General features: G+C 41.1%; 1 protein-coding gene across 6 annotated transcripts in view; it reads right to left on the bottom strand.

The window, feature by feature from the left end:
• Positions 1 to 22,814, bottom strand: part of fam13c (family with sequence similarity 13 member C) — an 87,549-nt gene that overhangs the window by 15,682 nt on the left and 49,053 nt on the right. For 4 of the 6 annotated variants that reach the window (XM_072239217.1, XM_072239216.1, XM_072239214.1 and 1 more), the window contains 5 exons: positions 15,951 to 16,098; positions 15,640 to 15,705; positions 10,622 to 10,832; positions 3,099 to 3,237; positions 410 to 491 (listed from right to left, as the gene is read on the bottom strand). In XM_072239217.1, the coding sequence (XP_072095318.1) occupies positions 410 to 491; positions 3,099 to 3,237; positions 10,622 to 10,832; positions 15,640 to 15,705; positions 15,951 to 16,098 (646 nt within the window). Of the gene's footprint in view, positions 1 to 409; positions 492 to 3,098; positions 3,238 to 10,621; positions 10,833 to 15,639; positions 15,706 to 15,950; positions 16,380 to 22,814 lie in introns of those variants that run through there. The other 2 variants (XM_072239219.1, XM_072239215.1) reach the window with 2 other exon arrangements.

The following is a 22,814-nucleotide window of genomic DNA, read 5'->3' as shown; positions in this document are numbered from 1 at the left end:
CACTCCCATCAGGGAAGAGGCTATGTCCACGTCAGGACCACCAGACTCAAAAACAGTTACTTCCCTGAAGTCGTCAGGCTGACCAACACCTCCACCCATTAACCCACCTCATCACCACTACATACACATCACCTAGAGTTAATTTATGTCATCTATGTATATAATAGTTACCTGTACATTGCATTTTATAGGATTACTTTTATATTTATATTTATTGTGTTCTTTTTATTTATTGTGTTTTTTTAATGCTGCATCGGATCTGGAGTAACAATCATTTCGTTCTCCTTTACACTTGCGTACTGAAGAACGACAATAAACAATCTGGAATCTTGATGTATTGAACCTCACCACTGAAAGTTACTGGTTCACAAACTGCATGCAACCACATTAAGTCGGTAAACTTCCGTACCTTTTAACTGCTTACGGGCCCTCGTTAGGTCATTCATCCACTTCAAGACTTCTGGATCAGCAACTTTATCACTATGGGAGGGCTAAAAACGTAACAATTGGGAGTTATCCTAAAGTTCTTAATTATGTGCTCTATGTAATACACAGACTTCTTTTAACAGACTTAAGGACTGTTAAACATTTGCTGAAACATGGTGAAATTATATAAATGGCTGTAATGATTAAGACTGTGTGGCTAAGCACAGCTCCTGTGCCATATTTAAATTTGCTGACAACACCATTGTCGTTGGCCAAATCAAGGGTGGTGACAAAGCAACATATAGGAGGGAGAGTGAAAATCTGGCTGAGTGGTGCCGTGACAACAACCTCTCAATATCAGCACGACCAAGAAGCACAATCTGGAGGAAGAAACTGAAGATCTATGAGCCAGTCCTCATCAAGGCGTCAGAGGTGGAGAGGTCAGCAGATTTAAATTCCTTGGCATTATCATTTCGGCGAATCTATCCTGGGTCCAGTATATAAATGCCATTACAAAGAAAGCACAGCAGTGTTTCCACTTCCTTAGAAGTTTGCAAAGATTCAGTATGTCATGTAAAACTTCCAATAGGTTTCAATAGGTACATTTAATGTCAGAGAAATATATACAATATACATCCAGAAATTCTTTTTTTTTCTGCATACATCGACAAAAACAGAGGAGTGCCCCAAACATTTATAAACTTCTACAGCTGTGCGGTGGAGAGTATATTTGACTGGTTGCATCAAGGCCTGGTATGGAAACACCAATGCTCTTAAACGGAAAAGCCTACAAGAAGAAATGGATACAGCCCAGTCCATCATCGGTAAAGCCCTCCCCACCATTGAATACATCTACACGGAGCACTGTTGCAGGAAAGCAGCATCCAATATCAAGGATCCCATCATCCAGACCGTGCTCTCCTCTTGCTGTTGCCATCAGGAAGGAGGTACAGAAGCCTCAGGACCCACACACCAGGTTCAAGAACAGTTATTACCCCTCAACCATCAGGCTCTTGAAACAGAGTGGATAATTTTACTTAGCCCAACACTGAACTGTTCCAACAACCAATGAACTCACTTTCAAGCACTCTTCATTTTATGTTCTTGATATTTATTGCTTATTTATTATTATTTTATCTTTATTTTTGCAGTTGTCTTTTGCACGTTGTTTGTCAGTCTTGTGTAGTCCTTCATTGATTCTATTGGGTTATTTTTTGGTATTTACTGTGAATGCCCATAAGAAAATAAACTTCAAGGTTGTATATGGTGACCCTAAATTTGCTTTGAACTTTGGAAGGGATAATCTCACAAGTAAGACGAATTATATAAATCTCTTAAAGAGGCAGCTTTTACACAATTTACCCATAGGTCTTCTTTCTTACTTGATTCTACGAAGTCAGAGCCTCATCAATTCTATTCAAGAAAAAAATGTAAAGTTCTGCTCTGTATTAAATTTCACAGTGAGCACCTTCAAATTCACATTTGGGAAAATCAGATCTTCACGGAAATATTCTCAGGTCTGAGCATCTCTCAAAGGTGTGAAACATTACCCAAAGAATAGGATAGTAACAAGGTATAGGAATATAGAGACACAGAAGTGTGCAGACAGTTTAATGTGGTTAAGTGTGAAGTTGCTTCTTTTTGAAAAATAAAGGGAAACAATATTAGTTTTGTGGTGCAATATTTAAATTAATAAGAATGAGAAATCCCTGTGGCTTGCAGAAAAAGCTGAAGACTAAGCAGGCATACTGGTTCCCTCAACTTTGAGGAAACATGGAATTTTTTTAAAAAGCAGGAAATGGTGCTAGACCTTTATATTCTACCCCAGCAGGAGTACTACAGACAGTTGTGGGCACCAAAGTTTTGGAATGAAGTCAATGTGTTAGGAAGTACAGAGAGAATTCAGAAGAACTCTACTGTACATGAGTGACTTCAGTGATGCCGAGAGACAAGAGAAGCTGAGTTTATTGTCCTCAGCCTCTGAGAAGATTTGCCAAGGTTTTCAAAAATCCTGGAAGAGTTTGATACAGATTTGTTAAGGACAAACTAACAGAGGGATGATAAGAAGAGAACACAGATTTAAGATTAGCGAAAGCAGCAGCACAATACAAAATTGACAGTGGGAAAGAACGTTGTTGATGGAACGGACCATGAACCCATGAACACTACCTCAACTTTTTGCACAACTTTTTTTTTTAATATTTCTTATTGTAGTACTGAACTTCAGCTGCAAAACAACAGATCTCACATCATACATCAGTGATAATAAACCTGATTCTGATGGTAAAGGCGCTGGGGGAAAGATACACAGTGAACGATAATAGCAGGGAATGCTCTTTCTAAAAGTCAGTGCATTCAGTAATTGTTTTCAAAAGGGAATTTGATATATTTAAGGGGAGAGATTTAAGGGCCTAAGGAAAAGAGCAGGGAATGTATAGCTCTGACAAAGAGTCAGTGAAAACGTATTGAGTCAAATGGCCTCTTCCATCACTTTATCACTCTATGACTTTGTGTACTGATTTTCTTTCAATAGTCAGTAAAAAAAAAAGATTTTTAATCAGACTCATCCATTTGAAAGCCACCTTTTCACCACTACTGGGTTTACACAAATACTTTGGGTATTGCATCCCCAAAATTATTATTAAATCTAATTTATTTTTAAAATCACATACCCGATATTTCTTCTCTTGCTCAAATTTTTCTTCATACTTCCGGATTTTCTTTCTCAGGTTCTGGATCTGTTTGGTCAGTTGCATAACCAACACTGGACCATTTTCAGTCTCAGAATTAACTAATGAAGAGTTTCTTGGCCTTTAGAGAACAGTAAAATAAAGGGGAAATGCTTGGTCAGAGGTTAGGAGTACTCTTCATGCATACTCAAATATCCTTGTCACCAATTTGCTCATAATCAAACAAAATAATAAACATCTTTTCAATATGTTCTGCATACAGGAGCAAACTGGTTGTTTCACAAATGACTATTGGACACAGGCTAATTTTTTTTTGAGAGATACAGCCCTTTTAGCCCAATGAGCCTTTGCTGCCCAATTACACCCATGTGATCAATTAACCAACACCTTTGAAATGTGGGAGGAAACCCAAGCGCCTGGGGAAAATGTAAGAACTCCTAACAGACAGCAGCAGGAATTAAACCCCAAATGCTGGTACTGTAAAGTGTTATGCAAATGTGCCACTCATTTGGTTTCACTCGTATAGAGGAGGCCACATTGTGTATATTCAATGCAGTAGACCGGGATGGCAGACGTGCAGGAGATCCTCTGCCTTATCTGGACGAAATGTTTAGTTCCTGGGGAAAGTGACAGGGCATCCTTTGGTTCCAATGAGACGTGCCAGGAAAAAGGGAAAGGTGAAGGGAATGGGGAAGGATGAGGGGACTAAGGAGTAGAAGATGGGGGGGGAAGAAAATGTGTATCAAAAACGAAGGGGAGGGTGGATTACGTGCTTGGTGGTAGAGCTGGCAGAGGATGATGTGATGGACACAGAGAGGTGACCATGGAACAGAAAAGGGCAAAGGCACAGCAGATCAAGCAGCAACTATACAAACAGAGGCACATTTCAGGTCTGGGCTCCTTCATCAGAAGTGTTCTAACCAAAGGATATGGACCTGAAATGTCAACTGTTTTGTTCTTTATCGATTGGTGGGGAACTGAAGGCAAAGCTTTAATGACATTCAGGATGAAGTAGGAAGCTGCAACACAAGAATCACACAGAAACAATAGCAGTAGGTCCTTAGCATACTTTTGTGGATATGCATATGTAAATTTCTGGGCAGAGAAAGGAGACTAAAAAAACTTGCTTAAACATAGGGAGTAGTTATGATCCCAATGAATCACCCATAAAGGAAGAAACAGAAGCAATCATTGCCTTCCAAAGAGAACCAAGCGGAACTGGAGAAAAATTATTTACAAGGTCAAAGCAGCAGGTGAAAATAACCAACCAACATGTTCAACACAAATCCAACAGAAACTCCAAGGGTTGAATGTGCAACAATTCTATGAAAGAATGTCACCAAAAGAGAAATGAGTCATTACAAGAAAAAAAACACATTCTAAAGAAGCAGGGAAGTGCGAGACCATTGTGTTCATCAATGGAGCTGCCAATGACCTTTTAAAACAGAGAAAATGCGTCCTGGGAAAAGTGAGATTGTGTCTACAATCTGTTAACAAATTACTGGAATCCAAATGACCTTTGATCGAGCATGTGTGAGGTATGTGTGGAAGTTGTATGAAGTATCTGGAGGTTGTGTGAGGATCATTCTGAATGGGTTTCCTGGAAACTGAGTGGAATAAACTCAAACTTCATTAAATCAGCTGACTGCACTAAAATGCTCAAGCAAGTTTCAAACTAATGTTTCTATCTCCGGACTGTAAAAATAGAAAACTGAACGTGTGATGTGTCAAAGGCGGATTAAGCAGGTTGCTGACAGTGAGTTTATATCAAAAGGAGGATTTCAAGCCAAGCAGGCCTTGAGCAATGAGCTGAACAGACCTAAAGCTGCTCACGATGCTTGAGGAAATCAGTGCTGAGGTCAGTCATACTGCAGCTGGAAAGACAGCTTTCAACACCCACACTAGAGACAAGGCACAAGGAGAACTACTCAAATGGCAAAAAAAATCTGCAGATGCTGGAAATCAAAGCAATACACACAAAATGCTGGAGGAACCCAATAGGTCAGGCAGCATCTATGGAAAAGAGTAAACAGTCGACATTTTGGGCCAAGACCCTTTATTAGGACTCAAATTAAAGTTGAGAACAAGGAATTAGAAGACTGCCGACATACTCATTACCTGACAGGACTTGCAGGGTTGTAACCTAGGACCATGACAGTTCTCCAAGTTGTTATCTCCCTGTGCTGCATGTGAGTGGGGCAAGAAATGCAGTTTAATGAGTGGTTAAAGAGCTGGTGCAGGGTGGAGGGGGTTGTTGGGCTTCAGGGTTGTTGTTGGACCATTCAGGGGATGTGGGACCTATACAAGGATGGGTTCCATGTAAACTGGTGGACAACCAATACCCTCACAGAGGGCTTGCTAGTGCTACTCAAGAGTGGTTAAACCAGTGTGGCAGGGATTATTTGGCCTTTGGCAAAGTAAATAAAAATCAGAGTAAATTTATTATCGAACTACATACAGTATATGTAACCATATACTACCCTGAGATTAATTTTCTTGCAGGCATTTACAGGAAAATAAAGAGATATAATAGAATTTAAGAAAATCTATACATAAACAAAGACTGACAAGCAACCAATATGATAAAATAAATGAACAAATAAAGGAATGAAAAAATGAACAAACAAACAAAATGGAGAACAAGTTGTAGAGTCCTTGAAAGTGAGTAAATAGGTTGTGAAATCAATTCAGAGGTGAGGAATATAAAGGAAGGAGTAAAACAGGGAATCAGGAGAGCTAAAAGGGGCCATGAAATGTCCTTGGCAAGTAGATTGAAAGAGAATCCTCAGGCATTTTATACTGTGCATAGCTATAAAGTAAGGTAGCCAAGTCCCCAGGGCCTGATAGGATCTACCTCGGGTTATTGAGAGAGGCAAGAGAGGAAATTGCTGGTGCCTTGACAGAGATTTTGTATCTTCTTTAGTCACAGGTGAAGTCCTGGAAGAGTGGAGAATATCCAGTGTTGTTTCTTTGTTTAAGAAGGGAAATAGGATAAACCTGGAAATGATAGGATGTTGAGCCTTAGACCAGGGGTCTGAGTTGGGATCAGGTTCATTATCACTGGCATGGCATGAACTTTGTTTTGCAGCAGCAGTACAGTGTAATACAGAAAAACGTTAGTGAGTTACAATAAGAAATACATGTAAATAAATAAATACTGCAAGAAAAGGATCAAAATTGTCAGATCGTGTCCTTGGATTCAGGAATCTGATGGTAGAGGGGAAGAAGCTGTCCCTAAAGTGTCTTCAGGCTCCCGTCACTCCTCCCTGACAGTAGTAATGAGAAGTTGTTATAAGTGGTCAGGAAGTGATTGAAGATTCTATGGGATAGGATTCACTCACAACTGGAAAAGCACCGGTTTATTAGGGATAGTATTAGAGTCATTATTTGAAGGATGAACTGTACTTCTCATGGGGGGGGGGGGCAGTGTAAATGCTTTAGTTACAGAGTAATAATTTAGAAGGACTCTAGATCTATACAAGAGTAATCTAGCCATCCTCATGCCATTCCCATGTTTTCACAGCCCGCAAATACATCCCTTTCACATGGTTATCCAATTCCCTTCCAAACACAATTGTTTAATCTGCCACCAATGAAACCCCTGGCTGAGCATACCAAATTCCACCAGGTTATTGGAAAGCTTATCAGATGTGGAGAGGTGGTCTTTGTATTAAGCTGAGGATCTATGACTTAACTATATGGTGCCAAGGAAGATTTCTCTTCAATATAGCATTACTACTCATGAACAATAATAGACAAGTACTTAGGTGACAATTCTAACGATATGTAAGTGCTTTGACTCGATTTCATGGATGATCTGGTGCATACATTGTAGGGTGTCTGACATATCATCTACCTAGATGAATGTATCAGGTCTCTTTCCAACTGCATGATTTTATGCTATAATTGCTAGATTAGAAATGCGATTGACGACAAATTGAAGGCTATTAATATGTTCCTAACTGTCCAAAAAGATTGATGGAATTATCATATGTACCAGAACAATGAGAAAAACATTAATATTAAAGTAAAGATTCTCTTCGTGTTCGACCCTTTTGGAAACTGCTGTTTCACTGCCTGATTTGGCAGTACACTGGGAACAAATTGTGCTGCTACTTAGACGGCAAAATTATTTAAAAGAGCACTAGATTCAGATTGATTGTTTTCCGGCAAAATCCAGCCTGAACACTGGTGAGTAAGTTACTGGTAAGCAAGTGCTCTCCATTATTACACTGATGTCCAAGTGCAGACTGATGGAATTGATGTCTGGCCAGATGTCAAGCCCAGACGTAGTGTAAGCTGATAAGTGTGGATGAAGGTTTCCACAGCAGACTTAAGGCAGCGTTGAGGTACTAGAAGTCGGCGGTCTTCATCATAACTTGTATATGTGATCCAAAGATCACTTCAGTATCAAGGTCACAAATAGTCTGTTTCATATACTTGCCAGGAAAATGTGACTGAAAAATGATGGCTTCAGTGCTTATCCTATGTAGTTCTGCTTATCCTATACAAGTGAGAAACAAGAGATACACCAGGAGAGTCTGTGGTTAGGTATAATTGGGTACTGCAGTACTGTCAGTATACAAGTGGAACCTGTAATGGGTTTGGATGATATCTTAAGGCTGATGTGATTGATTGGTTGTCCATCGTTTGCAACAATGACGGATTTGTGCAGTTCTGAAGTGCAAACGTTTTTGCACTGGGGCAATTCCACTCTGTCAACTGTGGAAGTCAGGGTCTACTGGTACAAGTACTCATCACAACTGGAGAATTCCTTATACAAGGCTGGCATATATGGTTGAGAAGTAGAGGTGACCGAGAATGGTCCAACAGGGGCAAGTACAAATCGTACTGATGCAGGTCAATAAGATATTGCAGATTTTCTGGCTTGACGGAGCAGGTAACAGTGGGACCAGGTACATGAAGTAATGCTGGAGGATGGGGTAAACAATATCTACCATGGGTAGAAATAGATCTGGATGTATGGTTGGAGATGAGGCAGTAGTTGACAAGGACAGGGATCCAGAGGGTTGTTTTTCAGGGGAGACATTGAAGAAGAGTTCAGAGAAAAGAAATCAATAGAGGAAGTTGGGTCTGTTAAGTGATGGACAAAGTGGAGGCAGTCGATGTGATATTCTCATTATCAGTAAGCCTGATTTTCTTACATTGAGAGTGAAGCTAAAGGAGACAGGGAGCAGGCACCATGATGACAACATGAAGTCCAAAAACCAAACTTTGCTGCAGAAATAGAACTCTTAGCTTCTTGAAGTTAAAGCCAAGGTATTATAACAGGACATAGTTGATATCAAACACCACTCATTCCCCTCTCGATATCCTGAAGATTATCAGATTTCTGCAACTTGGAAAGAACTGACACCAGCCATGCAAAACCAAACACATCCCAAGGCATTTTTCCAGAAATGCAAAAATGCATAGATCTTTCAAGGTAAAATTTTCAGTAATAACAGCCTACTTACACACCAAGGTCTCACAAAAAGCAGTATTATGACCAGATATTTTCTGAATCACCAGGGTGCGGAACGGATGGGGCTGCTTGCACCCCCACTCTCACTTGTAACAGTGTTTAGTGGGGCAAGTGATTGGAGCCCATGGTTTCCCAACTCAATCCAGCCCAAGGCAACTCTGGGCACCCAGCAATCCTCCAGTATTGCCCCTGGAGTCTCAGCCCAGGTTTGGGAATGGGAGCTGAACTCTGAGACTTCTGACTTGGGGACTAGTGTTTTACACACTGAGCCTTGAGACATAGGAGTAGAATTAAGCCATTCAGCCCATCAAATCTGCTATCATTCCATCATGGCTGATTTATTATCCCTCTCAACCCCATTCTCCTGCCTTCTCCCCGTAACCTTTGATTCCCCTACTCATCAAGAACCTATCAATCTTCACCTTAATTACACACAATGACTTGGCCTCCACAGGCGTCTGTGGCAATGAATTCCATAGATTCTCCACCTCTTGGCTAAAGAAATTCCTCCTCATCTCTGTTCTAAAGGGATGTCCTTGTATTCTGAAGCTGTGCCGTCTAATCCTAGACTCTCCTGTTACAGGAAAAATCCTTTTCATGTCAGCAAGGCCCTTCAATATTCAATAGGTTTCAATGAGACCCCTTACATTCTACTAAGCTCCAGTGATATAGGTTCTGAGTCATCAAACACTCCTCATATGTAACCCTTTCATTCCTGGGATCCAGTACATACAAAATCATGCAGTTTAATTAGGATAGAGAGAAGGATATTTTGAGGCGGCACCCTTTGCTCCTCAACTCCCCCACGATATGAAACATCCTCTCCATGTTCACTCTATCTAGGCCTTAGGAGCCTACTACCAAACACATCTTTATCTCTCCCCCATTCTCTGTTTTCCACAGGGATCATTCCCTTGTCAATTCATCCCTCCCCAATAATCTCCCTCCTGGTACATACCCCTGCAGGCTACCGAAATGCTACACCAACAAGAGAAATCTGAGCAACACACACAAAATGCTAGAGGAACTCAGCAGGCCAGGCAGCATCTGTGGAAAAGAGTACAGTTGATGTTTCGGACCAAGACCCTTCAGCAGGACTCTATACCTGCCCATTTACCTCCTCCCTTTCCTCAATTCAGGGCCCCAAAGTGTCCTTCCATTTGAGGTAGCAATTCACCTGTGAATGTTTTGGGGTAATCTACTGTATCCAGTGCTCCCAATACGGCCTCCTCTATATTGGTAAAGCCCAATGTAAATTGGGGGACTGCTTTGTCAAGCACCTCAGCTCTGTTCACCAAGATCAGAATATCCTGATGGCCAACCATTTTAGTTCCTAGCCCCAACCCCATTCTGACATGTCAGTCCATGGCTTCCTCTTTTAGCACAATGAGGCCACTCTCAGGTTGGATGAGCAACACCTCATATTCCATCTGGGTAGCCTCCAACCTGATGGCATGAACATTGATTTCTCCTTCCAGTAAAAATTTCCCTTCCCCTCACCTCTTCTATTCCCCACTCTGGCATCTTACCTCTTCTACTCACCAGTCTATCACCTCCCCTTGGTGCCTCTCCCTTGTCCCTTTCACTCATTGGTCCACTCTCCATTCCTATCAGATTCTTTCTTCTCCAGCCCTTTACCTTTCCCATCCATCTGGCTTCACCTATCACCTTAAAGCTAGTCCTCATCCCTCCCCACCCACCTGTTTATTCTGTCATCTTCCCATTCCTTTCCAGTCACGAAGAAGGGTCTCAGCTCAAAGCGTCGACTGTTTATTCATTTCCATAGCTGCTGCCTGACCTGCTGAGTTCCTCCAGCATTTTGTGTGTGTTGCATTTCTTTTAATATTTGAAAGGTTTCAATGAGATTCCCCCCCCCCCACCCCCAAACACATTTCCTGCTTGCTTTCTCAGAGTGGCTGATATATGAAAGGCGAAAACACGTATTTTAAATTAGAGTTACTTTGATAATGTTTATATTTGTAATGCATAAATTGGTGTAATAAGCTTTAGCTGTCCTCACATGATAAAGAGTTGAGCACTCGGTGGGGATGGAGCAGCCTCTGTATCCAGTACAAATCTTTGACTCTTACTAAAACTCGAGCAGCGCGGCGATATCAGCGGATTGTCTCCTTCAGTGACATGATGCAGCAATCTGCCAGCCCCCAGTGATCGATGGGCTTCCCTTCCATTCTCCGGCTCACTCTGCCAGCTCTCAAAGGCTGGGATCGGCTCTGAAATGTTACAAAGACCGGGTTTAGTGCTCGCTCTCTTATCAAGTCATTAGATTAATCATCACCATGCAGAGGGGCAAAAGCAGCAATGTGTCAGCAGTGTCGGTAATAATATGACACATCATGCTTCAGAAATGCATTGATCACCATGTAATCGTGAACAAAATGCAAATTCCTAAGGTTACCTGACATGCAAGTTACAAAAAATTTACTGTTGAACATAACTATTTTTAATTTTGATGAAAGTGACTTTTTAACCTTCAACATTTGTGCTTACAGTTAAAAAATGCAGAGCAGAGCTGAAAAGTGGTAGATGAAATTCCACCTGGAAAAGTGTGAAGTAATTCATTTTGGAAGGTCACATTTGAAGACAAAGTACAGGGTTAATGGTAGGATTCTTAGTGGTGTGGTGGAACAGAGAGATCTTGAGGCCCATATCCGTAGATCCCTCAAAGTTGTGCAACAAGTTAATAGTTGTTAAGAAGGCATGTGGTGTGTTGGCCTTCATTAGTCAGGGAACTGGGCTGAAGAATCATGAGGTAATGTTGCAACACTTTAAAACCCTAGTTAGTCTTGGAATGTTGTGTTCAGTTGTGGTCACCTTATTATAGGAAGGATGTGGAAACTTTAGAGAGAGTGCAGCAAATTACCAGATTGAGGGAACTAGAGCTTTTCTTTTTGGAGCAAAGGAGGATAGGAGGTGACTTGACAGAGGTGTACAAGATGATAAGAAATATAGATCGAATGGATAGCCAGAGACTTTTTCCCAGGGCAGAAATGGCTAATACAAAGGGGCATAATTTTAAGATGATTGGAGGGTGTGTCAGAGGTAGTTTTTTTTAAAACACAGAGAGTGGTGGGTGTGTGGAACTCCCTGTCAGATGTGGTGGTAGAGGCAGATACATTAAGGGCATTTAAGAAACTCTTTGTTAGGCACTGTAGGCACATGGATGAAAGAGAAATGGTGTGGCACGTAGGAGAAAATGGCTAGATTGACCTTAAAGTAAGGTATAAGGTCGGTACAACATCGTGAGCCGAACAGTTGTATTGTGTTGCAATGTTCAACATTCTATAAAGCTGTTACCATCTAATTAGTAAGCACCAGTCTTGGATCAAAGTATGGCTCTCTCATCTTGCCATCAAAGTGCTTTGGGTTCAAGCCTCACTCCAGGGTATGAGTCACACTATTATTTGACACAAGTTTGCAAATAGGGTGCAGAGAAAGATGCAAGAGCCTGTGTCATTGCTTATCCTGAGCAGCTGTGTAACTTAGGACTCTTTGATCTTTGATCTGATGACAGAGGCTTACACCAGCTCCCTCTCTACCTTCTACTGATCCAGTCTGATGAGGTTATTATTTCAAATCCTGACAAGACCAGGTTCATGTCTCATTCTAAAGAACACAACAATGATTGATCCCAGACGACGAAGAGCTTGAAGTCCATCAACTCTCCCTCGCCCACTCTGCCTACCAACCTCTTGGATCTCACCCATCTGCATGGCAACCATTCGGAATATGGGATGAAAAGTCACCAGTCAAGAAGGCAAGAGGAAAGCTCACTCTGGTAAATCATTACCAGCATTTGATCCATTTTAATACAATGAAATATATATTAAAAATCTAATTATATGAAATTTAAAATTTCATTTTATATTTTTCATGTTTTAAACCTATGGATTCTTGTTAGAATTCCATGCCTACCATTCACATATCTGTTCCCCAAAGAAAAGAACGATGTTCCATAATGAAATTCTATTGTAAATGAGGTAAGTCAGTAATTGCTAAAAGATGATTGGGCTGGAGACATTTAATGAGGGGGTGAACAAGATATAGTTTTGAAAACCATCCAAAAGGACCCAAAGCCAGTCATTATAAGGAATTTCACATCTCGGTTCCAGCTGTAGGGGGATGGGTAAGGTTCTCCTGGAACAGAGGCACCAAAACAAAAAGTCACTCAAGTACAGATAAGTTCTGTTCATGGTATTAGGCACATTCTCTTCTGTAAAGATGGGGAGACTGGAATGGATCCAAATGCCTTTAACGCACCAAGGATACCAAGATCAGAAATGCCTTTAAGCTCAGACAATGCACTAGTGCTATTGGTGATATTTCCTGGTCTGTGCTAAATTTAGCACTTTGAAAGACAAGCAGTAGGCAGCAGGTTACAACAGCCCAAGCCAATGCAATGAACTAATAGACACCAGGGACGGACTGAGAAACTCAATCTCGTACTAGATTCAGGTCCAAAATATCAGACACTCCCCTCAGAATTTCAGCCAAGGCTAGGGTACTCTCTACCGCCATATTTCTCTAACTTATTTTCTTTACAAATGAGTAGTACATTTTTCCACCAATTTCTGGTTTATAGGGGACTTTGTACAGAATCTTCATCTTAACTATCTATCCCAAACCCTCTGATTTTGAATCAGAATCAGGTTTATTATCACTGACATAAGTCACAAAATTCATTGCTTTGTGGCAGCAGTACAGGGCAATACATAAAATAGGCTATAATTTACAATAAGAAAAGATATATCTAAATAAAATAGTGAGGCAGCAGTTACAGGTTCCTGGTCCATTCAGGAATCTGATGGAGGAGGGGAAGAAGCTGTTCCTAAACCTCTGAGTGTGTCTGTTCAGGAGTTTGTACTTCCTCCCTGATGGTAGCAATGAGAAGAGGGCACGTCCTGAGTGGTGGGATACCTAATGATCCTTGCTGTCTTTTTGAGGCATCGCCTTTTGAATGCTTTCTTGATGCTGGGTAAGATAGTGTCCATCGTAGAACAGGCTGAGTTTACAACCCTCTGAAGCTTTTTCCAAGTGACCCCTCCATAGCAGACAGTGATACAACCAGTTAGGATGCTCTCCATGGTACATCTGTAGAAATTTGCTAGAGCCTTTGGTGACTTACCAAGACTCCTCAATCTCCTAATGAAATAAAGCTGTTGGCGTGCCTTCTTTGTAATTGTGTCCGCATTTTGGGTCAGGACATACCTTTCATTTTTTTTTAACTTTAGAGATACAGAGCAGAATAGGCCCTTTGTGCCATGCCGCCCAGCAACCCCCGACTTATCCCTAACCTAATCATGGGACCATTTACAATGAGCAATTAGCCTAACTGATACATCTTTGGCTATGAAAGGATACCAGTGCACCCAGAGAAAACACACACATTCCACGGGGAAGACATACAAACTCCAGATTGAACTCCAAACTCTGATGCCCGGGTTATAGTAGCATTGCACTAACCGCTTTACTACCATGGCGCTCAGAGATGATAATAAAGGATGTTAATACCCAGGAACTTGAAACTGTTCACCCCTCGATGAGGACCGGTGTGTACTTTCTCGACTTTCCCTTCCTGATTGACAGAAGCATGTACCTTAAAAGCCAAATACCCATTGTAGCAAAGAGCTTATTGCATTAAAAAAAATACAAATCCCTATAGGACCCTTTGCTCTCTTCTAAATATCCAAAGGTTTTATGATACAGTAATGGGGTTCATTTGTTGTACCCATAGCTTTTGCCTTCTGTACCAGATTAAATATCAATTCTCAGCGTACTAGTTAAGTACTCTTAAAATGATAGTTCCCATCACTCACACCTAAAAAACCTAATAGCTTTAGTTGCATAAATATTACATGAAGTTAACAAACACTAAATGCATTCTCTCCAATTGCAAGTGAAAGTCTACAATAAGATAATTCTACAATAAGAAAATACTGTCTCTCAAATTAGCTTCCCTTCAAGTCATGAGGTAGTTCAGTGTGTATTTAGGTCAGAGTATTATTTTTGAGCATTCTTTGTCCAATGTTCAGTCAGTCAAATAGCCTATGCTTTAACTAACCATTTTGAAAGGAATGGGAAATTCTGGCTTCTTTTATCAAGGAATTTTAATTTCCTTTTGAGAAGCTGAATGCTTCAAAAGAGTTTTGAAATAGAATTCCTGTCCTGCATAATGGAATATCAGTAGACACCTCAAAGCAGTGGAGAGACACCACCAGTGTTGTCTCCACAAAGGCATCACACGGAGGCCAACACCTGCCATCTCTCACAAACATCAAAGAGGCGAGGCCCAAACCACACTCTGCTAGCACCAACAGGCACACTGACCCCGGATTCCACGCAGTCCATAACTCTGAGCTCCCTCATAGCACGAGATAACCGGACAGCCAAAGGAAGCGGTTCAAGAATGTTCTCAAAGCCACCCAGAAAATGCGGAATATCGGCACCAGTCCGTGAGGATCCCTGACTTAACCACAAGAAAATGCAAAATTGAACCCCAAGTCTCTCTCCCACAAGCACAGTGTAAATTTCGGATGTGCACTACCTCCCTATCTACCCAGCCACCTGCACACCCACCACCCCCCCGCCCCAACTCCCGAGCATGGTCTGAGGGTAACCACGATGGAATCAATCCATTGACCTACAATGGAATTAAGTCAGCCTCCACCCCATGGAAATACCTAAGAGAGTGATGCAATTGACAAAATCCATCACCATGTCTGAGCCCAATGGGATAAAAACAGCCAGTTTCAGTCAAAGCTACATCGTCGTTAAGAAAAGAGGTCAATTTTAATCAGAGGTGACAATTTGTTAAAAAAATAGTCGTACGTTAGGGAAATATCAGTGAACAAGCCGCCATCCATTCATTGATTGCGAGTGTTGTGTTTGGAATAAATGAGGTATTTCCTCACACGCAGTTCTCACTAGCTGTGACAAGCTGTTAAAAGGAACATCGAAGCGTAATTAAAGGGCAGATCTCAGAAAAGCGCCTTTTAATTGTAAGTGTGAAAGCGTACTTACCGTCACTATCTCGCTGCTGATGCATTAGTTTGAAATCAATAATAGGGGCAATGGTGGTGGTGTGCTCTGACAAAACAAAACAAAATGTACAAAATAAAATAGAATGCAGCAAACATTATCTATAATAAAGATGGAAATTTAACATTCACTTTTATTAATGAAAAATTAATTGAACGTAAAATGAAATGACAGTGGTTGTTTTTATAATAGTGTCTTAACAGGCGCGTTGCACAGCAAGTACAGGCTTTTCTGATTCACAGCCTACAGTTCGATCTTTAACTGTCTAGGGACAAGAATATCAGATATCTTACCGCCGCTGCTTCCTTCATCGGCTGCCCCATTTCGCCCTATTTGGGGGGCTTGCTCCTTGCTACACTGCGCCGCAGATCTTTCCTCCGGGCTTGGTAGAAAAGATGAACACAGCTCGACGTCAAGCGTTTGCAGCTTCATTAAGGAGCTCTGCAGACAAAAGCAGAACATGATGCCATGAAACGATAGCACGATCGCTAGCTCAGCCACCAGCTGCCTCAATGTCCCTTCAGCGAACAATATCAGTGCCAAGACCCTTGAACACTTGTGTGACGGCCAGCGGCGCTGATCTGAACTTAAAGCCATCTAACCAGGATGACTAATAGGCTACCGTTTTGTTCTGGGTTCTGCAGTTAAAGCACATCTCGGATTATAGTTTAATCGTGACCCAAGTCCAGTGGGAACAGTCATTCCGTCAGCAGCCCGTGATTTGTTCGTCAGCCAATCTGACAAACCAGCGCGATAAAACTGTCCTTAATGGCCAGCCTCTGTGCGATAGTTTCATCCAGGCTGCTGACATCATCTCTGGTGACAATTTGCCCCTCCCAGTGCAGTTCATTCATAAAAGCATAGATTGGGCGCAGTTAGGTCTCTGCGAAGAAATAATTTGTAGAGTACTTATGCATGAAACGTTATCTTCGTGGGCAGAATTATCAGGCATTGTTGAACTATCGGATCAGGTTCAGCCCGCGCCAATTGCAAATGCCAGTCAGCAGAACATTTTCCCATTGAATTATAGCACATCAGAGGAAGCTGGTACACTTCATTCGCCTTGGTGAGCAAGCGCTTGCCTTTCATTGTGCAAAATACTCAGGTTACTGCAGTAAAAACGTTCTTTTTAAAAAAAAAAAATCATTGGTTTGTCGGAAAGAAGCGAGTAACCATTCGACAAAATAAATTACTGTAAACTGTTCTCAGCATCGTGCGTGCTCCCGCTAGCTTTAGCCGGTGGGTGGGGGAGGAGAACCTGCCGAGCAGAACGCATGTCGATGTGTACTACAGCATGTCTTCAAACTGGTACCCGCACAGTTCCCACTCCCACCCTGCATTTGTACTCAGCTTAAAGCGTGCTTACACGTTTGTCAACTGACCCTCATCTTTGTAATAAAAGAGCTAATTAAATTGGAAATGAACAAAGGATTGGAGATACAGGTTTAATATTTTACTCTACAAGAGATTCTGCAGATGCTGGAAATCCAGAGCAACACATACAAAAAATGCCGGGAGGAACTCAGCAGGTCAGGCAGCACCTGAGGGTCCTGATGAAAGTCGGCTATTTATTCTTCTACACAGACGATGCCTGACCTGCTGAGCTCCTCCAGCATTTTGTGCCTTTGACCAATGTTCAAAAATCAGCACAAGGCAATGAGTGAACTAGGGTACTTCACTGGAAAGTAATCCAGCAAATATTGACCACAATCATTAAAGTGATTTTTAATTGTATTTAATAGTAGGGTCTGATGAATTTGCAGAGGTTGGGCATTGTATTAGAACTGATTGTGCATATACTATTGAATTCTATTGTCATCCACCCAGTGAGGTGAATTTTTAATGGAAATCTTACTGCTGTAGCTTGCTACTGCTTGTAAAACATGGCTCCATTTATTACAACCAGTAACAATCCATTGACGTTGACTTTGAGGGAGAATGGGACCGCAAATTAATTGATATCCAAGTAGGAGGTACACCGCTATTAATAACAGCCAATAACTGTATCCCTCCATCAATTTCCATTATAAGATTCAAGATCGTTGAATGTCATTTCCAATACACAAGCATAAAAGAAACCAAAGTAATTGTTCCAAGTTCAATGCAACACAGAAACACAGTAAGATAATGAACAAAATAATAAAAAGCAATACACACACCAGATCACTTATATACTAGAATGATTGTACGTACATAAAGTGATACTGGGTACAGGAGTGTCTGTACATGAGGTTTTAGACAAGAAAATTTTCAAGATTTAATGAATAGTGAGTGAATCATGCTAAATAAGCCACCCTCACTAGTCACAAGCAATAGTCTTGTGGGAAAACAACTTTAAAGTGGAGTAGCTCCATAATGTGAAACACTCAATATCCGTACACTCAGTGGCCATTTTACGAGGTACACCTGCTTGTTAATGCAAATATCTAATCAGCCAATCATATGGCAGCAACTTAGTGCATGAAAGCATGCAGGCATAGTCAAGAATTTCAGACCAAACATTAGATGGCGGGGGAAAAAAGTAATCTAAGTGACCTTGACCGTGGAATAATTGTTGGTGCCAGACGTGGTGCGTTGAACAGCTCAGGAACCACTGATCTCTTGGGATTTTAATGCACAAGTCTCTAGAGTTTACAGAAAAAGTTTTACTATGACCAAAAATGCCTTGTTAATGAGAGAAGTCAGAGGAGAATGGCCAGACTGGTTCAAGCTCTCAGGAAAGCAACAGTAACTCAAATAACAACATAATACAACATTGGTGTTCAGTCACGCATCTCTGAACAAACAACACATAGAACCGTGTAGTGGATTGGCTACAGCATCGAAGACCACAAATGAAGGCCACTTTATTAGGTACAGGAGGTACCAAATAAATTAGTCACCCAGTGTAATAGCAATGTCTATGACAGTTAAATGTACATATTTTGTTTAAAACGTGTACCTTGAACACAAAAGAAAAGCAATAAAAGGCAATTCCCCAATTACAGACTCAAATGAATCACAAATGATTTCAGTCAAACAGCCACATTGTAATTGGCATTTGCAATATCAAAACAGATTGGCAACTTTCCATGAATTTAAGTGCACAAACTGAGAGCCAGACTCAATTCACTCACTGAAATTAAATTTTACCCCCGCACACATTAAAGCTCCTGTGCACAGCCTAATTCAGTTAAAATTATGATGGCTATAAACAGAATTAGAGTCACCTTGCCACAAAATTTAAAAAATCATGAATGAGGTGAACAAAACCTTTTTGAGACCACCAATTGCAATGTTTTTGTATTAATTCAAAACTTACAGAGAATTGATCTCTGGCATTTGTTGACGTGTATTTAGTCTTGCCTGCAGAAGGTAGAATTATGCCTCGCAGAACTGTGTAAACTGTAGATTTTGGAAGTTTCAGATTTGTGGCCCTGGAGGCTGCCTGACCTACTGAACATCCCCAGCATTTTCAGTTTTTAAGGTTGAAAGGTTAAAGAGTCATATAGCACAGAAAGAGGCCCTCCAGTCCATTATGACCAAGATACCTGTCTACTCCAATCCCTTTTTCCCACGTTTTGCTTATATCCCTCTACTCCTGTCCTACGGTTGTGTCTGTCTAATTTGTTTTTCAAATTCTGTAATTGTTCTTCCCTCTATCACATCTTCTTGCAGTTTGTTTTGTATGCCTACCACACTGTGTGGGGAAATTTGCCCCTCACATTACCTTTAAATATTACCCATCTCACCTTAAATCAATGACCTCCAGATTAGACTATTCTATATTCTAGACTATAGTGGTAGGCACATAAATCGCCCTGCCAGGGGTGGTGGAAGAGGCAGCTAAATTAGGGGCACTTGGATGAGAGAAAAGTGGAGGTTTATGTAGAAGAGAAGAATTAGAATGATCTTAGAGTGGGTTAAAAGTCTGCACAACATCATGAGCCGAAGGACTTGTACTGTGCTGTGGTGTCCTATGTTCTACTTCGAGAACAAGTCTGTGACTATCTACCCTATCTCTGCTTCTCAGTTTAATTAAGCACCAAGGTGCTTGCTATGCAAGGATGTAAAAGATAATTAGAGGTATTATTTAGTCACAATCCAATTAATAGCTTGAGGCTAGAAAGCTCAAGGGACCAATTTTTGTCCCAATAGTCAAGCAAAAAACTCATTTGTTATCTTTGAGTTGGCAAGATAGAGGAATAATATCAATGGCAGCTCTGTAGCTAGTTTATGTTGATTCTAATGCCCCCGGGCCTGAGACATCGATTTTGAATTAGCTGTAAACCTTTTTTTTTGTTTTCCCCCATTTAGAATGAACAACACAAGAGACAAACCATTTAACCACTATTGATATATATATACACCAATGTTTATCCCCCACATCAGCTTTCTCTAATTTCTCTTCACATAATTCAAAGAAAATCTTCTATTACTTTCTCCCTTGTGTGTTTTATATATTTATAGCTTCCTCTTTAATGCATTTATGACTTGTGGATGAGAGTTCTAGATTTCAGCCATTCTGTGTAAAGTGGTTTCTTATAGATTTCCTATTGAATTGCAATTTCTGACTGTATTTATTCTTGGTTTGGGATTAAGTTGTTTTCTTTGCATCTTTCCCAAGTGATTATCTTTCATAGTTTTCATATTTACTAAAAGAGAACTTAAAATAATAAACCTTTTACATTTTTTTACAGTATCACCTGAAGTGAGTAAGCAACTGAGAGCTCAGGTCCCAACTGAGATCTGAGCATGTAGTCCAGTCTGTGAAAGAGCCGAGTCATCAGAGGTGTTGTTTTTTGGTTGCATTGTCAAGCTGGTTAAATCCCCTTTGGGTGTACTTTCAGCTGGGTTACACTATAGAGGCTCTTCCCGCAACCTGGTCATATCTATGCTACACAAAAAAATCACCTTTCTTTGGATCAGAATATCTTGACAAAGAAAATACCTTAAGAACCTGAAGTAGCCAATTGCAATTGGATGGCTATTGAATCAAGGCCCTCCAAACAAAAATGAGCAGGTTTTAGTTGTGTTGACAAGATCTTGCCTCAACATTGCTGGGTAGGAGACAATGGGCGAGCTAAAGAACTCTCCCCTGTTGAATGTTGATTTTTAGGTTACTTCTTCAGCAGATGAACCAATTCAAACATGTTTACAGCATGCTTTGCATTGCCTGAACCACACGACTGAAAATCACTCTCATTGATATAGCCTCTTGGTTAGAAATAAATTGCCATCGACTGCCACCTCAATAAAAGCTTCAAAATTAAAGCATTCGCCAGATCTCAGCACCATGTGCTTCGGATTTTGCAAAAGCCGATGAGCGTATGAGGCGACAATAATCATCCTGCATCATTTGAGGGATTGTCCTGAAATAAACAGCAGACTTGGCCATTTGGCAGCCCAGTTGAAGTCAGAGGCTCTGGAATTCTTATCTCATTATCTGTTAAACAATAGTTTCTATGAATACGAAGCAAGCAAGCTCAATGATCAGACATCATTTTCCTGAATGGTGATGTATGGGATATGAAGGATATATACAGCTGAAACAGGCCACATGGTCCAAACAGAAGGGAATTGGATTATTATTGTGACATGCACCAAGATACAGTGAACAAATTTGTCTTGCATATAGTTCATACAAATCAAGTATTGCACAGTGCAGTGTAGGAAAAAAGTGGAAGAATGACATGCAGAATAAAGTGCAATAGTGCTCCCACTACCTGTTAAATGCTCCCAGTGACGTGCGTCTCAAAGAGCCTCTGACAGTTCTGTAAGTGCAGCCCCTGGCATTTAAGTTTGGCTTAGATACTAAGCCCAGTGAAATAGTTTCTGCTGACAGGAGAAGGGCAAAAGCAGGTTTCTAGCACATTGAAACCAGTCACTTCGGGCAGATGGGGCTCATCAGCCATGGTTGGCAGCTCATCTAGGAGAAGGAAAACTCTGATCTCAATCAAACCTCTGCAGCCTTGCAGCTATACCTACTCATGGGGAAGGCTTTGGGAGTAAACCCCGAGGAAAAATCCAGAGCTGGAGTCCTCAAGGGATTGAATTCAATGCTGACTGACAACTCCTACAACGCCACCAGTGCCAAAGTATATTGGTCTCTGCCGATCCTTTGGATTCATCACCTGCATGGGCAACAACTTGATCTCCATGTTGTACTGCCCTGTGTATCAACAACATAGACAACAAGAATACGATATTCATGGTCGACTCTGACCAAAGGAGGGCATCAAGTTTCCATCATGTACTGATCTGTGTCCACAACTCTCTGCGCCTTGTGGTCACAGGCAGAGCAGTTGCCATACCAAGCGATTATGTATTCAGATGGGATGCTTTCTATTGTACATCAACAGGAACAGACAAAACTTTTGTAGCCTCCTGGGAAAGTGGAGGTGTTGGTGAGCTTTCTTGGTGTCCAAGTGGTTGGGACCAGCACAGACTACTGGTAATGCTCACCCCTATGAGCTAAAAGCTCTCAACTTCAACAGCGTTGTTGTAGACAGGAGCATTTGCCACATCCCTCTTCCTAAACACAATGACCATCTCTTTTGTTTCATTGGCATTATTGGAAATGTTGTTGCCTTAACACCGTGTTACAATGGTCTCTATCTCCTTCCTGTACTCTGGTTCATCATTATTTAAGATGCAGCCCACAACAATGGCATCATCTGCAAACCTTTAGATGGAGTTAGAACCAAACCTTTCAATGCAGTCATATGTGTACAGGGAGTATCATAAGGGGCTAAGCATGCAACTTTGTGGATCACCAGTGTTTAGAATAATTGTGGCAGAGGTGTGGCTGCCTATCCTACTGTGATCTGTTGGTTAAGTCGTCAAAGGTCTAGTTGCAGAGGGAGATATTGACTCCACGGGTCCTGAACTTGATGATGAGTTTGCTTGGAATTATGGTATTGAAGGTGGAGTTATAGTCAATAAACAATAGTCTAACATAGATGTCTTTACTATCCAGATGCACCAGGGATAAATGTACGACCTAGAATATGGTGCTTCAGTGGTAGGTGAATTCCAGTGGGTCAAGGTTGTCTGGAAGGTTGGAGTGCATTCCATGACTAGCCTTCTGAAGCACTTCGTGATAGTAGGTGACAGGAGGCACACAGTGGTAATCGTTAAGTCAGAAGCCTTTTAACCCACTTTAGCCCTCTTCCATC

Source organism: Mobula birostris, chromosome 21 (genome assembly GCF_030028105.1).
Source record: "Mobula birostris isolate sMobBir1 chromosome 21, sMobBir1.hap1, whole genome shotgun sequence".
Taxonomy (NCBI): domain Eukaryota; kingdom Metazoa; phylum Chordata; class Chondrichthyes; order Myliobatiformes; family Myliobatidae; genus Mobula; species Mobula birostris.
This window is presented reverse-complemented; position numbering and strand designations above follow the sequence as displayed.